General features: G+C 40.7%; 1 protein-coding gene across 4 annotated transcripts in view; it reads right to left on the minus strand.

Annotated features, from left to right (window-relative positions):
* Positions 1-363: 363 nt before the first annotated feature.
* Positions 364-17,873, minus strand: part of LOC143351562 (reticulocalbin-2) — a 58,762-nt gene continuing 41,252 nt past the window's right edge. The window contains exons 1-5 of one of the 4 annotated variants that reach the window (XM_076783226.1): positions 2,783-3,107; positions 1,840-2,081; positions 1,582-1,729; positions 1,062-1,517; positions 364-986 (exon numbers count right to left, since the gene is read on the minus strand). In XM_076783226.1, coding sequence (XP_076639341.1) covers positions 815-986; positions 1,062-1,517; positions 1,582-1,729; positions 1,840-2,062 — 999 coding nt within the window. In that variant the 5' untranslated portion in view covers positions 2,063-2,081; positions 2,783-3,107 and the 3' untranslated portion in view covers positions 364-814. Of the gene's footprint in view, positions 987-1,061; positions 1,518-1,581; positions 1,730-1,839; positions 2,082-2,465; positions 2,643-2,782; positions 3,108-17,873 lie in introns of those variants that run through there. The other 3 variants (XM_076783227.1, XM_076783225.1, XM_076783228.1) reach the window with 3 other exon arrangements.

Below are 17,873 nucleotides of genomic sequence, written 5' to 3' on the forward strand. Positions count from 1 at the left end.
TCACGTAACATTCGAGTCAAATACACATTCCCCCATATTTATTTCAAAAACACATCGATCATTTAATCATTTCGTTCTTTAATGGAATTACGAAGGAAACCATTTAAGATGCTAAGTACATTTTATTTAAAAAATTCATCACATTACATAATACGAAAAGTAGACAAACCTGTGTCAAATATTATACCTGATTGAAAAACACTATATGGTATATTTATTTTTTTAAATTTTTGGTTCGAATAAAATTAGATAATATATTACCCGTCTATCTACGTTTTTCGGATTTATGTTACATTCGTTTAAATACTGAAAGATAATCGGTAAAGTCTAACTACTTAAATTATTATTTAGGTAAGTCACAACTTCGGTTTAGTACGATCCTTTTTATAATTTCACATGTACAGAAGAATCTGGTGCTTGAGGCGTGCATATAATTAATCATTTACACAATAAATAATGAGAATAAGATAGTATAACGCTGGTAACTTTTACTAATCATAAGAAATATAAAGTCTATGGTGCTAATGCATCTTGATCGAGACGTCATTGCATTTATGGCACTAAAGTTTTGTAAAAACTGGAAGACTGTAGTCTGAGAGATACTTGTTTGATACTTCGAGTATGTTTGTGCAATTATGAACGACTTCGATATAAATACGGTCTAAATGCGGCAGAAATAGGAATACCAAAACATACATAGAGTTAAAAGGGCAATATTCAGAAGTATTCAAAATATTTTCACGGATGTAAATTTGCGATAGGTGTTACGAAAAAGAGATAAAGATTTTTGCTAACGCGTCTGGCCAATTGATCTTCAAAGTTCGTCTTGGAAACGCTCGATATCCTGTAAATGGTCTCCGTAATCCGTGGCTTCGCTACCTACGAAAGTATCGTGATGATCTAGAATTTCATCAAAGGATAATCGATTGTCGTGGTCGTCGTCGCATGCCGCGAACAGATGATCCACTTCATCGCCAGCGATTTCTCTAAAATGCATTTGGTACCACTGAATAATGTCTTCGAATTATTAGCTAAGCAAATTATAAAAATATTTCACTTACTCGTTACTAGGCACTAGCCAAGAAAGTATTTCATCCAAATCCAGTCGCCCATCCCTATTTTTATCATGCTCATAATCGAATTTGTCTTTTTCAATCAACAACCACTCTTTATCTTCAGCCTTAGCTCTGTTCCCAATAAATTCTTGGAAACTAATAAACCCATCCTTATCCGTGTCTTTGTCGTCTAAAGCTTGCTTAAGCAGAAGTGGGAACATTCTAGGCGTTTCCTCAGGGTGAGTGTAAGCTTTGAACTCCTCCGTGTCCAGATAACCATTTTTATCTATATCTGCAGTCTCAAATGTTTGCTTATCATCGGCAATGAGCTTGTCATTCACAGCTAAATCTTCCGGATCTGTGCCATACGTGTCTTGCAAGATTTCGTTCCAACTTATTTTACCATCCTCGTCGCTGTCAGCATCCTCCAATCGGTCTTTTGATTCCTCCGTGGAAAGCATGCTATTTCCAACATAAATTCACACACATTCTTGTCTTAAGTTAACAATACTCTAAACATACATACCTAAATGAACGTAAAATCCAAGCTTTCAGTTCGTTTCTCTCGATCAACGTATCGTTATTCAAGTCCATTTTAGTTAATAAAATTCCTAACCGTCTCTTTGATTCCTTCATTGGAAGTTTGTCAAACTCTTCTGCTTCCTTTATGCTTCCTGCACGAGATATTTAAAATAGAGTTTCTTACGTGGTAGACTTTGTTTGGAAATCATTGATATTAAAGACTGCGATTCCAAGTTCCTCTCCAACATGTAACAATACACACCGAGTATAGCTTCGTGATCAAACTCCTGATGGTGTTCTCCTCCTGCGTAATGGTCCAAGTCTCGTGGACTATACGCACCATCCTCTGTTCTTTCGTTACTAGTGGGTTTGTTATGTTGATGGGTATGTATGTGTGCAGACGCCGCGTTCCCGGTTGAAAACAAACCAAACACCGTGAGAATCAGGAACAGAGAAATACTTTCGCGCGTGCGACGCGTGCACATCGTAAATTTTTTAATAAGCCTGAAAATCAGAATACAGAAGTTCTGTAACCTCTAAGAATACACGGTCCGTTTCATGTTTCGGACTGTCCGGATCATCCGAGTCGGATGTCCGAGTGATCGCTTTGAATCGGAAAAGGTCGGGCGGATTCGGTTGGACGTCTTTAACATGCAAATATTCGGACAGTCCGAGTAAGTCCAAAAAATTTGGACTGTTTCGTGCACCTAAACTACGCGACATTTTGGATTAAATAGTCAAAAATCGAGTGAAATCGACAAAACTGTCCCGACTATGTCTGACAGTCCGATTACAATCAAACTAACTCGGACTATTCGAATTTTTAGATGTCACGAACGTCCGATTGGCTTTCTCGGGCCTGTTGGGCACATCTCTAGTTAACCTCACATCAACATTTGACAGCTACGATACCCACAGTGAATACCACAAGGAACCTAATCGACTGCTTATCGTTACGCATGTCGTGCAATCGTTCTAAAAAGATCAATAGATAATAGCTTTCGATTTATGTTAACGTGGATTTCTTCAGCGATTGGGGATCTAGCCTTTACGAAAGTTCGTTCGTAAACTGTTCGATCCAAAGTAAATTGACACCGTATCGTCGCGTGGAATGTGAAATCCGTAAATGGTGCGAATAAACGACGTTAAAGAATATTTCACGCGTTATTATTTACAGAAAGTTACGGTGTAGGATGTCTACGTACCTATTCGAAACTGTCAGAACTGTTAGAATCGGAAGATCATTGTTTCTCTGTAAAGAGTTAATTACGCCGGTCGTATCGGGAATCGCGATCGAAGAGATCCTCGATTTTGCTTCTGGCGTTCACTTGTTGACCACGAGTCGAGATCGTTCTTTTCTCTGAGAAACGTACCGAAGATCCACGTGTTCGAATATCAAATCTGCGCTCCGTGCCGTGAAAAGAGACGAGAAGAAAGGCGCCGGGAGCCGCTTTAGTCGCGACCAGTATGTGCAGTCATGACTTTGTTCTAGGGTGCACGTACAAAAATAGATTAACCGTACTAACACGCGTTCCATTTATTTCTAACTTCAGTGAATGCCCATCCAAGAGAAAACGAAGTCTGGAGAGTGAAATATCAACGCACAAGGCGTCTTATTTTCGAGGTATGCAAAGATACGTTAATAACCACACGTAGCTAGAGTGTTGGGCGGAAGTGTTAATTTCCGAAATTGTTCCGTTCAATTAGTGGTAACTGTAATGATAATAAATTTCAATTTTAATGCCCCTATACTATATATTACTATCCCTGTCGTCCTAATAATTTTATTAATCATACTTTAAGAGGTGGCTGTTTTAGGCGGGAATACTTTAGGCGGGAATTTTTTAGGCGGGAATATTTTAGGCGGGAATTAGGCATATACAGATTGTCCGTAAACGAGATAAATTTCTTTATGATAAATGAATGAGTGTTATTTGTGAATGTTATTTTCGAGATACGTGTAAATGAAACTTTCGCGGAATAATAAGGCGGTATAAGATACGGTTTTAACCATCACGTCCCGCCATTTCTACCAACTAATTTTAGATATTGATTTTATTACACTAAAAAAAAGAAATTGATTCAAGGCCACGCAGAAAGGCTCGCTTCTTTCAATCTCTTCGAGCCACTTGTATTATTAACTTTGTACAGCTACAAAATTGATAATTACTCGTCTATACTATTTCTGGCCACACGTTACATTTTCGTTTAGGAATTTTTTCCCCGAAAGTGCGTAGGATTTCGGGGGTATGTCTATTCACCAAAAATGATTGCAATAGGTCTTTGCAACCGAGAATAATTTTTTTAGAACGATTTGAAATTTTTGAAAACTTTGTCTATTTTCCTGAATTTTTTTTCTCGAAAGTGCGCAGGATTTCGAAGGTTCAAACTGGATTATGAGGTGGCCAGAATATTTCTAAAATGCTGGTGACTCGTTTAGTTAACCAGGCGGCAAGGGAGGTGAGCCCTTACGTGGATGAACCTGAAGTATCAGGTAAAATGTACAGGGTACAAGGTACGACTACATGTACTTTTTAATTTTCCTACAGGCCTCTGCTGGACTCTGACTACTGACCGCTGCTGACCACTCCTGATACTTCTGACAACGTATGACGATTACAACCGACTACCGTCAGTCTCTGAATGCCTCTACATCTCTCTGCTGGACTCTGCTGGCCGCTGCTGACCACTCCTGTTACTTCTGACAACGTATAACGATTACTACTGACTTCTGCCTGCCTCCGCTGGACTCTGCTGACCGCTACTGACCACTTCTAATACTTCTGACAACGTATAACGATTACGACTGGCTACTGTCAGCCTCTCCCAGCCTCTGCTGACCTCTGCTGACCACCCCTGATGCTTCTGACAACGTACAACGATTACAACTTGCTACTGCTTGCCCCTGCTAGTCTCTGCATGCCTCTGCATCCCTCTGCTGACCTCTGCTGGCCCCTGCTGACCACGCTGACCTTTGTTAACAACTTCTAACATGATGTACATGTATTAAAACTTTGTATAATGTAAATCTATGACAATAAATGATATAATTTCAAAGAATTCTATGTGTTCTCGTCACTTTTACCTTTCTTTTCCTCTCCCCATTATTACCTTAGTTATAAGAAACCGTTTCTTTACTTAAAACTGGAATTCCAAAGTGCCCGGAGCGTTTTCTGAAATGCCGGTGACCTTGATCCACTTTCGAAACTGGGTCAAGGCCAAATCCGGATTCTCAAAGCGCCCGGAATTTTTCTAAGATTCGATGACCTTGACCCACTTTCGAAATTGGGTCAAGGCCATCTGGATTTCCAAGTTGGCCCAAAGATTTCTAAAATTTCGAATGGCCTTGACCCACTTTCGAAATTGGGTCAAGGCCATCCGGATTTCCGAAGCGGCCGGAAGATTTCTAAAATTTCGAATGGCCTTGACCCACTTTCGAAATTGGGTCAAGGCCATTTGGATTTTCGAAGCGGCCGGAATTTTTCTAAGATTCGAATGGCCTTGACCTACTTTCGAAATTAGGTCAAGGCCATTCGGATTTCCAAGTCGGCCCGAAGATTTCTGAATTTTCGAATGGCCTTGACCCACTTTCGAAATTGGGTCAAGGCCATTTGGATTTTCGAAGCGGCCGGAATTTTTCTAAGATTCGAATGGCCTTGACCTACTTTCGAAACTGGGTCAAGGCCATTTGGATTTTCGAAGCGGCCCGAAGATTTCTAAAATTTCGAATGGCCTTGACCTACTTTCGAAATTGGGTCAAGGCCATTTGGATTTTCGAAGCGGCCGGAATTTTTCTAAGATTCGAATGGCCTTGACCCACTTTCGAAACTGGGCCAAGGTCAAGGTCAAATTCGGATTCCCAAAGTTCTCGGAACATTTCTAAAATGCTGGTGAACTTGCGAAGAAGGTGGTACGCATCTTATAGGTAAGAGAATGATCTGGAGAGGAAAAGGACGGTAAAAAATGATGAGAACACATTGAATACTTTGAAATTATATCATTTATTGTCATAGATTTACATTATACAATACTTTAATACATATAAACATATTATATTATATTACACCGCGTCACAATTTGTCAGCAACGGTCAGCAGTGGTCAGCGATGGTCAGCTGACGTCGGGAGATGTTGGCAGAGGCCAGTTTAGGTCGGGAGATGCTGGCAGAAGTCAGCAGAGGGTGGTAGTAGCCAGTAGTAATCGTTGTACGTTGCCAGAAATATAAACTGTGTCAGCAGTGGTCAGCAGCGGTCAGCAGAGGCCAGTGTAGGGTGGCAGAAGTCAGTAGTAGTCGTTATACGTTGTCAGAAATATAAGCAGTGGTCAGCAGAGGCCAGCAGAAGGTAGGAGAGCCTGGCAGTAGCTAGTCGTAATCGTTATACGTTGTCAGAAGTATCAGGAGTGGTCAGCAGCGGTCAGCAGAGGCCAGTGTAGGGTGGCAGAAGTCAGTAGTAGTCGTTATACGTTGTCAGAAATACAAGCAGTGGTCAGCAGAGGCCAGCAGAAGGTAGGAGAGCCTGGCAGTAGCTAGTCGTAATCGTTATACGTTGTCAGAAGTATCAGGAGTGGTCAGCAGCGGTCAGCAGAGGCCAGCAGAGACCAGCAGGGGGAAGCAGAGACTAACAGGGGCGAGCAGAGACCAGCAGTGGGATGCAGTAACAAGTAGTAATCGTTATACGTTGTCAGAAATATCAGGAGTGGTCAGCAGCGGTCAGCAGAGACCAGCAGAGGGTGGCAGAAGTCAGTAGTAGTCGTAGGTTGTCAGAAATATAAGCAGTGGTCAGCAGAGGCCAGCAGAAGGTAGGAAAGGCTGGCAGTAGCTAGTCGTAATCGTTATATGTTGTCAGAAGTATCAGGAGTGGTCAGCAGTGGTCAGCAGAGGCCAGCAGTGGGAAGCAGTAGCAAGTAGTAATCGTTATAAGTTGTCAGAAGTGATTAGCAGTGATCAGCAATGGTCAGCAGAGGCCTGTAGGAAAATTCAAAAGTACATTTATTAATCTTCAATCTTAAAACATTTTAGTTTTGAAAAATCGTATTAATAATATACATGTCTACGCTCATACATAGGAATAATAAAAAGAAAAATCTCTTTTCTCAATAATTAATATATGATCAGGGGGTCTTAAAACGTGTATTTCCGTAAAAGAAATTTCACAAAATTTTTGTTTCATTATGGTACTTTGCTTACGTGCATCTTCCTCTCTTGATTGCCTCGAGACGGTTCGAAAATCGGGCAGTTTCGAAGAATCGAGAAAGAGGGCATGTGTCTGCTGTGTCCGAACTTTCAGGTCGGTATGGCAGTCAGAGTAGGCCACGAAAGCGCATACCACGTCTATGGTATTAGGGCGACCTCTCTGTTCAAGAAATGATTTCAGGAATTACAGTCAACTGCACCATTGAAATCGTCAAAGCTAGTAAATGTATGGAATATGACTCACAGAATAAATCTATCGATTAAATATTTGTCCCGGATTGTCGGGGTTGCAAGATGCATTTGTCATTCCCTACGTGATCGACTCAGCACAGAACAACGGTATGACATTTGCAGTGGCTAGAATTGAAATTAAATTTTAATATGGAATCACAAATGAAGTGTATGATTACAAACGAGGTACACAATAGACTATGCATCTTATGGAAATTGGTGCCACGCGAACTGAAGTACCGACCTGGCAAAAGACCAGTGGTTTTCAAGCGACCTCTACGCGTAAAAAACGGCGATCTTGCGAACTAATTAAACTATTAAAATCGGTAAAGTCAAACGTCGAATGCATAAATACATTCTCTTAGGAATCACTTCTGAACTATATGTAGGTCTCAGTTTACAGGTTAGGCCAAAAGTGTCCCTCCATCGAAGGGATCTGCACAAGCGTAAAGTACACGAAACACTGACATAGAAATGATTGAGAATCGAATTGACCCCCAGAGCTTTGATCTTAGTCACAAAAGAATACAAAGAGACGCAGCCAGTTCGTGGCGTCGGTCACCGATGCAAAGCAGTCCGATTTCCGTTTTACCAATCAGTTCTGACCAACCGCCCTTTGTCAATCTCCATATGAATTCACGGCAAACGCGAAGAAAAGAGAAACAGAAGGGCGTGTGTCCAACGTTTGCTAAACCTCGTACGATAATCGACGAGTTAAAGCGCAGGGACGAAATGGAAAGAATCCGAATAAATCGTCGGCGCTGGAATTGCAAAAATACGGTAACGGCGGGAAATCGTGCGGCGCTGTAATATTTTATGTGTGCACGCGTTAACGTCGCGCAACACACGCGGTGGGGGGAGGCGGGGAATGGAAATATTTCGGCTCGATGTTTAACAAATTTTATCGTTCGATTGTACTTTACGGGTCGCGAACAATAACATTCTGGCAATTACCATCATAAAAGGAGAAACACACGTCGGAGAGCATAACGAGAGCAGAATTAATTTTCCCACCAGAGCAAATTAATTATTTACCAGGCGTTAACGTATTAACCAAAACGTTAATAACGAACCTCTGCATTATTAACGAGTACGAATTGACGATTTTATCATTCGAGACGAGAAATGAGAAGGACATAGGCTAGGGACAGAATGAATCATCTAATTGGCTACATATTATACTGTGGCGATACCTCTCGCACTCGCCACCAGAGGGCTGGTGCTCTTAACTCTCTTGCAAGCACTCGATTGACAACCGATTTGTATATATTCATTTCTCGATCAACTATTGAATTTCCTGGCGTATAAAAGAGGGCTAGGTACTTGGTCTTAAGGTGGTACAGGTGTACATATTAGCCTAAAATAGGCAAGGAAATCCTTGGAAGCTTTGACAATTCTTGCAACTACAATCTGGCTTGCAGTTTGGCAACTACACGCATTATTAACGAGTAGGAATCGACGATTTTATCATTCGAGACGAGAAATGAGAAGAACATAGGCTAGGGACAGAATGAATCGTCTAATTGGCTAAATATTAAACTATGGCGACACCTCTCGCACTCGCCACCAGAGGGCTGGTGCTCTTAACTCTCTCGCAAGCACTCGACTGACCACCGATTTCTATATATTCACTTCTCGATCAACTATTGAATTTCCTGGCGTATAAAAGAGGGCTAGGTACTTGGTCTTAAGGTGGTACAGGTGTACATATTAGTCTAAAATAGGCAAGGAAATCCTTGGAAGCTTTGACAATTCTTGCAACTACAATCTGGCTTGCAGTTTGGCAACTACACGCATTATTAACGAGTAGGAATCGACGATTTTATCATTCGAGACGAGAAATGAGAAGGACACAGGCTAGGGACAGAATAAAACATCTAATTGGCTAAATATTATACTATGGCGACACCTCACGCACTCGCCACCAGAGGGCTGGTGCTCTTTAACTCTCTTGCAAGCACTCGACTGACAACCAACTTGTATATATTCACTTCTCGATCAACTATTGAATTTCCTGGCGTATAAAAGAGGGCTAGGTACTTGGTCTTAAGGTGGTACAGGTGTACATATTAGCCTAAAATAGGCAAGGAAATCCTTGGAAGCTTTGACAATTCTTGCAACTACAATCTGGCTTGCAGTTTGGCAACTACACGTATTATTAACGAGTAGGAATCGACGATTTTATCATTCGAGACGAGAAACGAGAAGGACACAGGCTAGGGACAGAATAAATCATCTAATTGGCTAAACATTATACCAAGGCGACACCTCACGCACTCGCCACCAGAGGGCTGGTGCACTTAACTCTCTCGCAAGCACTCGACTGACCACCGATTTCTATATATTCACTTCTCGATCAACTATTGAATTTCCTGGCGTCTAAAGAAGGGCTAGGTATCTAGTCTTAAGCTAACATTTTAGCCTAAAATAGGCAAGGAAATCCTTGGAAGCTTTGACAATTCTTGCAACTACAATCTGGCTTGCAGTTTGGCAACTACACGCATTATTAACGAGTAGGAATCGACGATTTTATCATTCGAGACGAGAAATGAGAAGGACATAGGCTAGGGACAGAATGAATCGTCTAATTGGCTAAATATTAAACTATGGCGACACCTCTCGCATTCGCCACCAGAGGGCTGGTGCTCTTAACTCTCTTGCAAGCACTCGACTGACAACCGATTTGTATATATTCATTTCTCGATCAACTATTGAATTTCCTGGCGTCTAAAGAAGGGCTAGGTACCTGGTCTTAAGGTGGTACAGGTATAGACTAGCCTAAAATAGGCAAGGAAATCCTTGGAAGCTTTGACAATTCTTGCAACTACAATCTGGCTTGTAGCTTAGCAACTACATGCATTATTAACGAGTAGGAATCGACGATTTTATCATTCGAGACGAGAAATGAGAAGGACATAGGCTAGGGACAGAATAAATCATCTAATTGGCTAAATATTATACTATGACGACACCTCTCGCACTCGCCACCAGAGGGCTGGAGCTCTTAACTCTCTTGCAAGCGCTCGACTGACCACCGATTTGTATATATTCACTTCTCGATCAACTATTGAATTTCCTGGCGTATAAAAGAAGACTAGGTACTTGGTCTTAAGGTGGTACAGGTGTACATATTAGTCTAAAATAGGCAAGGAAATCCTTGGAAGCTTTGACAATTCTTGCAACTATAATCTGGCTTGCAGTTTGGCAACTACACGCATTATTAACGAGTAGGAATCGACGATTTTATCATTCGAGACGAGAAATGAGAAGGACATAGGCTAGGGACAGAATAAATCATCTAATTAGCTAAATATTATACTGTGTCGACACCTCACGCACTCGCCACCAGAGGGCTGGTGCTCTTAACTCTCTTGTAAGCACTCGACTGACCACCGATTTGTATATATTCACTTCTCATTTAACTATTGAATGTCCTGGCGTATAAAAGAGGGCTAGGTACTTGGTCTTAAGGTGGTACAGGTGTACATATTAGCCTAAAATAGGCAAGGAAATCCTTGGAAGCTTTGACAATTCTTGCAACTACAATCTGGCTTGTAGCTTAGCAACTACATGCATTATTAACGAGTAGGAATCGACGATTTTATCATTCGAGACGAGAAATGAGAAGGACACAGGCTAGGGACAGAATGAATCATCTAATTGGCTAAACATTATACCGAGGCGACACCTCTCGCACTCGCCAACAGAGGGCTGGTGCTCTTAACTCTCTCGCAAGCACTCGACTGACCACCGATTTGTATATATTCACTTCTGGATCAACTATTGAATTTCCTGGCGACTAAAGAAGGGCTAGGTACTTGGTCTTAAGGTGGTACAGGTGTACATATTAGCCTAAAATAGGCAAGGAAATCCTTGGAAGCTTTGACAATTCTTGCAACTACAATCTGGCTTGCAGTTTGGCAACTACACGCATTATTAACGAGTAGGAATCGACGATTTTATCATTCGAGACGAGAAATGAGAAGGACATAGGCTAGGGACAGAATGAATCATCTAATTGGCTAAATATTGTACTATGGCGACACCTCACGCACTCGCCACCAGAGGGCTGGTGCTCTTAACTCTCTCGCAAGCACTCGACTGACCACCGATTTCTATATATTCACTTCTCGATCAACTATTGAATTTCCTGGCATCTAAAAGAGGACTAGGTACCTAGTCTTAAGGTGGTACAGGTGTACATATTAGCCTAAAATAGGCAAGGAAATCCTCTCGAAGCTTTGACAATTCTTGCAACTACAATCTGGCTTGTAGCTCAAGCAATTAAGGCCTTTCTCGTGCATTAATGGAGCTTCCGTACACTCAGAGCATTGTTACAGCTAAAATTTCTGTAAATAACGAATTTGATATTTGGGAGATCATAATGAATCCAGATAATTTCGATTCCGTCGGGATGCTCGCGGACAGAGAGGATGCAGCTTGTGATTTTTGTCGATTCGAAGGTGGTGGGGTGGCTGAGGCCACCCGAGAGGAGGAATTCCGTCTGACATTCAAATGTTCGGCTGCGCAACGAGAAAAAGGATACGCCGGAGCCCGACGGCCGCCTATTCATCGCTCAAAGGGATCATTTATCAACATATTTGATATGCTCCTGGCCGCGTTACACCGATGCAGGAACCTTGCCTGGCCTTTCCACTCGGGGCTTCCATAGAAATAATATGCTAATCGCGCGAAGGCGGAGTTTAAAAAGTGCTCCGATAAATTCTCGAGACTTTTTGACGTAATTTCGCCCCTTCTCGCCGCCGCCACCGTCTCGAAAGATTCTTTTTGCACGGTTTCCGACATTTTAAAAGAGACCATCCCCCTCCCCTCTTTATCGCTGTATATCAGACATTTGAATATATTTTTTCGACCTGTTTCGCGGGGCAAAGAGTGAAGGACTTTACTGACGTATTGTAGTCGACCAAAATTGCAAGAATAAACAAAATGGCGGGGTTCTACGAAAGAAACGGAAACCGGATGATTTAGACGATGATTAAAGCTAGACACCGGAGTCGAAGTCGCGATTTTTCGTGCGTAAGTGATTGACGCGGCACGTAAAGATCATTTACAAATCCCCTCATCGGCACTTATGCGTGCGGTGACGCATACGCACATATTTATGCACCCCTTATACATATCGTGCCCTCATACATACATCGGTCATATTAGCCGCAAAGCGGACTACCCCGACGAGGACGGTTCCGTTTATTTAACCCAACGTCGGTGTCGAGTCGTTACTTACCGAGACTTGGCGCTGAACCGCGTCGTCACTTTCAATGATAAATCGTAATTCACGACCCTTACCTAAGATGCAATCTCCTTTCGATTGTCACGACTTTGAAAATTCGAAATACACAGGGTGTTCGGCCACCCTTGGGGAAAATTTTAATAGAGGATTCTGGAAGCCAAAGTAAGACGAAAATCAAGAATACCAATTTGTTGATGGAGGCTTCGTTAAATAGTTATTGACGATTAAATTCAAAAAATTTCGAATCGTCCTGGAAAAATTATTTTTAGTAGTGGGGGTCAATTACAATCAAATTTTGGTCATTAGACATACCCCCGAAATCCTATGCAGTTTCGAGAAAAAAATTCGAGAAGGCGTGAAATAGCAATTTGTTGATAGAGGCTGCGTTAAATAGTTATTGACGATTAAATTCAAAAAATTTCGAATCGTTCTGGAAAAATTATTTTTGGTTGCGGGGGTCAATTACAATCATTTTTGGTGAATACACATACTTCCGAAATCCTACCCACTTTCGAGAAAAAAATTCCTTACCGAAAATATAATCCGAGGCCCTGAAATGTCTGCCCGAATTTTCATGTGAATCTTTAAAACGTCATAACTTCTGAACGGATTGGACGATTTTAATGTTTAAAAAAGCAAACTACGCGTATTTTGACGGAGAATATGTAGCAATTATAAAAATATATGAAAAGTTGTTCCTTGACCCCGCAAAATGAGAAAAACCCCATGAAAATGGTCCAATTTTCAAACAGCCATAACTCCTACAATTGTGAATATATTTCAATGAAACTTTTTTCTGAAGTAGAGCTCATAGGTACCTACAGAAAAGTATTAGACAACTTTTCTGTAGGGCGTCAAACAAAATGACTAAAAATGAAAAAAAAAAATTTTTAAGAAAAATCGACAGGAGGTAGGTTTAAGATTTTCGACGAAAACAAAAAATTTCAAATCGTTCTGGAAAAAATAGTTTCGGTTGCGGGGGTCAATTACAATAATTTTTAGTCATTAAACATACCCTCGAAATCCTACCCACTTTCGAGAAAAAAATTCCTTACCGAAAATATAATCCGAGGCCCTGAAATGTCTGCCCGAATTTTCATGTGAATCTTTAAAACGTCATAACTTCTGAACAGATTGGACGATTTTAATGTTTAAAAAAGCAAACTACGCGTATTTTGACGGAGAATATGTAGCAATTATAAAAATATATGAAAAGTTGTTCCTTAACCCCGCAAAATGAGAAAAACCCCATACAAATGGTCCAATATTCAAACAGCAATAACTCCTACAATTGTGAATATATTTCAATGAAACTTTATTCTGAAGTAGAGCTCACGGGTGCCTACAAAAAAGTATTAGACAACTTTTCTGTAGGGCGTCAAACAAAATGACTAAAAATGAAAAAAAAAAATTTTTAAGAAAAATCGACAGGAGGTAGGTGCTTAAGTTTTTCGACGAAAACAAAAAATTTCAAATCGTTCTGGAAAAAATAGTTTCGGTTGCGGGGGTCAATTACAATCATTTTTGGTCATTAGACATACCCTCGAAATCCTACCCACTTTCGAGAAAAAAATTCCTTACCGAAAATATAATCTAAGGCCTGAAATGTCTGCCCGAATTTTCATGTGAATCTTTAAAACGTCATAACTTCTGAACGGATTGGACGATTTTAATGTTTAAAAAAGCAAATTACGCGTATTTTGATGGGGAATATGTAGCAATTATAAAAATATATGAAAAGTTGTTCCTTGACCCTGTAAACCAAGAAAAACCCCATGAAACTGGACCAATTTTCAAACAGCCATAACTCCTACAATTGTGAATATATTTCAATGAAACTTTTTTCTGAAGTAGAGCTCATAGGTACCTACAGAAAAGTATTAGACAACTTTTCTGTAGGGCGTCAAACAAAATGACTAAAAATGAAAAAGAAAATTTTTAAGAAAAATCGACAGGAGGTTTAAGTTTTTCAACGAAAACAAAAAATTTCAAATCGTTCTGGAAAAAATAGTTTCGGTTGCGGGGGTCAATTACAATCATTTTTGGTCATTAGACATACCCTCGAAATCCTACCCACTTTCGAGAAAAAAATTCCTTACCGAAAATATAATCCGAGGCCCTGAAATGTCTGCCCGAATTTTCATGTGAATCTTTAAAACGTCATAACTTCTGATCGGATTGGACGATTTTAATGTTTAAAAAAGCAAACTACGCGTATTTTGACGGAGAATATGTAGCAATTATAAAAATATATGAAAAGTTGTTCCTTGACCCTGTAAACCAAGAAAAACCCCATGAAAATGGACCAATTTTCAAACAGCCATAACTCCTACGATAGTGAATATATTTCAATGAAACTTTTTTCTGAAGTAGAGCTCACGGGTACCTACAAAAAAGTATTAGACAACTTTTCTGTAGGGCGTCAAACAAAATGACTAAAAATGAAAAAAAAAATTTGTAAGAAAAATCGACAGGAGGGTAGGTTTAAGTTTTTCGACGAAAACAAAAAATTTCAAATCGTTCTGGAAAAAATAGTTTCGGTTGCGGGGGTCAATTACAATCATTTTTGGTCATTAGACATACCCTCGAAATCCTACCCACTTTCGAGAAAAAAAATTCGAGAATGTGTGAAATTTTTCGACAAAATTAAAAAATTTCAAATTGTTCTTAAAAAAATATTTTTGTTTACAGGGGTCAATTACAATCATTTTTGGTGAATAGACCTACCCTCGAAATCCTACCCTCTTTCTAGAAAAAAATTCAGTACAGGCGGAATTTTAAACGTGAATAACTTTTTAACGAAGCCTCCATCAACAAAATAGTATTCTTGACTTTCGTCTTATTTTGGCCTCTAGAATCCCCCATTAAAATTTTTCCCAGGGGTGGCCGAACACCCTGTATATGCAAACAGTCAGTCGAGCGTTTGCGAGAGAGACAAGAGCGTAGCCCTCTGGCGGCGAGCACGGGAGGCTAGAAATCGCCAGCATCGTTACTTAGGAGGCTCATGTTTCCGACATGGTAAATGCAACTATAGATTCTATTTATCAGAATAATAGTAGCTTAATCGAAACAGATAACAATTTAGTTCAAATACTCTGCGAACGTTGTTTAAAAAATGACTATTTTATATGCGCGAGTCTCCTAATTTTGCCGTAACCGACCGATGTGGTTTCGATCTCGAAACGGGGATTCCACGAGCAGAAGAAATTGCGGAAAGAAAAGGAGGGCAGTGACCCGATATCCTCGTCGAGAGGAGCAAAACCCGGTTGCTTTTCTTCGAGCCTCCCGTCGCCTCAATATTGTCGCTATCTCTTGTATACAGTTGCCGCCATATTCCTGCCGGGGTTGCCGCCATATTACCAGAAACTTCCACCCCCTTTTATGCGGCTTGCCGCGGAAACCGTCTCCGCGAAAACTACCCCCATAAAAGTTGACGACTTAAATCGCGGGGCGTATGCCCCGGTCGGAGCTACCGCGGCGCGGAAACGTCGAACACTCTTACGATCCTTGCGAAACGCCTCGAAATATATCGTCGTACACCACCGTCTAGCCTCAGGGTGAAAAGGAAACGAAACTCGACGAATATTCAAACGGTTCTTAACCATCAAACATTATAGTATCCAGATAAAAGTCTGGAATGTTAGAAAAATGGACTAGCTTATTTCTCAGGCACTGGATAGATGTCCAGCCATATTTACTTTTATATAAATTTCCATTTTGTTCGTTTATCGTGTCTAAGTTTATTATTACGTATCCCGACCTCGTCAACATGGAATAACGTATATATGAGAGAGGGACGATCGTCTGGTCCATCGTTCACTGAACAAAAATAAAATTAAAACCATCGTTGAAAGCGTGGGGCACATCGTCTCCCGCACTGGCCACCAGAGGGCTACGCTGTTGCCTCTCTCGCAAGCGCTCGACCGACTACCCAATATCTCAGCGTCGAAAAGGTATCCAGACGATCGAATAATATTTATCCGCTGATATTCGACGCTGTTGATTTTATTCGTCGTAAACTCCGGGCACGAGTTTATCGCGAAAACTATAAAACACACTTCGATCATAACCGGTGGCGTTAACGTGACACTCTTCTTCCGCGTTCTTCCTCGTCCCTGGCTGTGGAATTGAATTTTCGAAAGCTGTGACAAATATCGTTGAAATCCTTACATCTGCAAAAAATAATTACAAAGCAGGGAGTATTTTCCATTCCCTGCGTTTCAATCGCCTCGAAAGGAATCCACCGGTTAATCCTGGCCCGCCCCCGCTGGCCATCGCGGAAATTATCGTGAAAGACGTTCGATTATGCTGGTCGTGAGTTTATCATAGCCGGTCGTAAATTCCTCCCCTCTTCCCGCGGTAAGCAATCTGCGTCTTCCTCCTGGAACGGAGCAAGAGGCGAGCCCGGCAATCCCGAAGATGTCGAACGATAAAAAGGGAAAGAAAGAGGGCCGCGAGGATCTCTCCAAGTGGCCCGGTAATGAAGGAGGCCAAGATAAATATGGAAAAGAGGGCTTAAAGCGAATGGCGACCGGGTACAGATCCCAGCCTCAATATGCTTGAAAGTGTCCCGCTGACGTGGCGTTCCGTAATTGAATGTCCAGGGGATTGGTTCGACGTCATCCGTTGACTGTACGACGAGTAAAAGGGGGATGCTCGGAGAATCTGCTTGGGATTTTCTATATTTCGAAAAATGGAATTCTCCCACCACTTTAGATCCCACGAGTACCGTAGTTACGAATTTTGGGGATCGTTCGAAGACGCGCCAAAGGGTTGCATTCAAACCGACGCCATCTTGTTCTCCGGCAAGAACAACGGGACTTCGAATCGAAATGGAATAGCTGAAGAATTTTTTAGTTTTTGCTCGAGGATCGAAATATACAGGGTGTTCGGCCACCCCTTTGTGGGAGAATACCGATTTGTTGATGAAGACTTTGTTAAACAGTTATCAACGTTCAAAGTTCCGACCGTACTGAATTTTTTTCTCGAAAATGCGCAAGATTTCGAGGGTATGTGTATTGACCAAAAATGCTTGTAATTGACCCCTGTAACTAAATATAATTTTTTTAGTATGATTTGAAACCTTTTAATTTCGTCTAAAAATTTCAGTACCTACTCGAATTTTTTCCTCAAAAGTAGGTAGGATTTCGAGGGTATGTGTATTAATCAAAAATGCTTGTAATTGACCCCTGTAACTAAATATAATTTTTTTAGTATGATTTGAAACCTTTTAATTTCGTCTAAAAATTTCAGTACCTACTCGAATTTTTTCCTCAAAAGTAGGTAGGATTTCGAGGGTATGTATATTAATCAAAAATGCTTGTAATTGACCCCTGTAACTAAATATAATTTTTTTAGTATGATTTGAAGCCTTTTAATTTCGTCTAAAAATTTCAGTACCTACACGAATTTTTTCCTCAAAAGTAGGTAGGATTTCGAGGGTATGTGTATTAATCAAAAATGCTTGTAATTGACCCCTGTAACTAAATATAATTTTTTTAGTATGATTTGAAACCTTTTAATTTCGCCTAAAAATTTCAGTACCTACACGAATTTTTTCCTCAAAAGTAGGTAGGATTTCGAGGGTATGTGTATTAATCAAAAATGCTTGTAATTGACC

Source organism: Colletes latitarsis, chromosome 2 (assembly GCF_051014445.1).
Source record: "Colletes latitarsis isolate SP2378_abdomen chromosome 2, iyColLati1, whole genome shotgun sequence".
Lineage (NCBI taxonomy): Eukaryota > Metazoa > Arthropoda > Insecta > Hymenoptera > Colletidae > Colletes > Colletes latitarsis.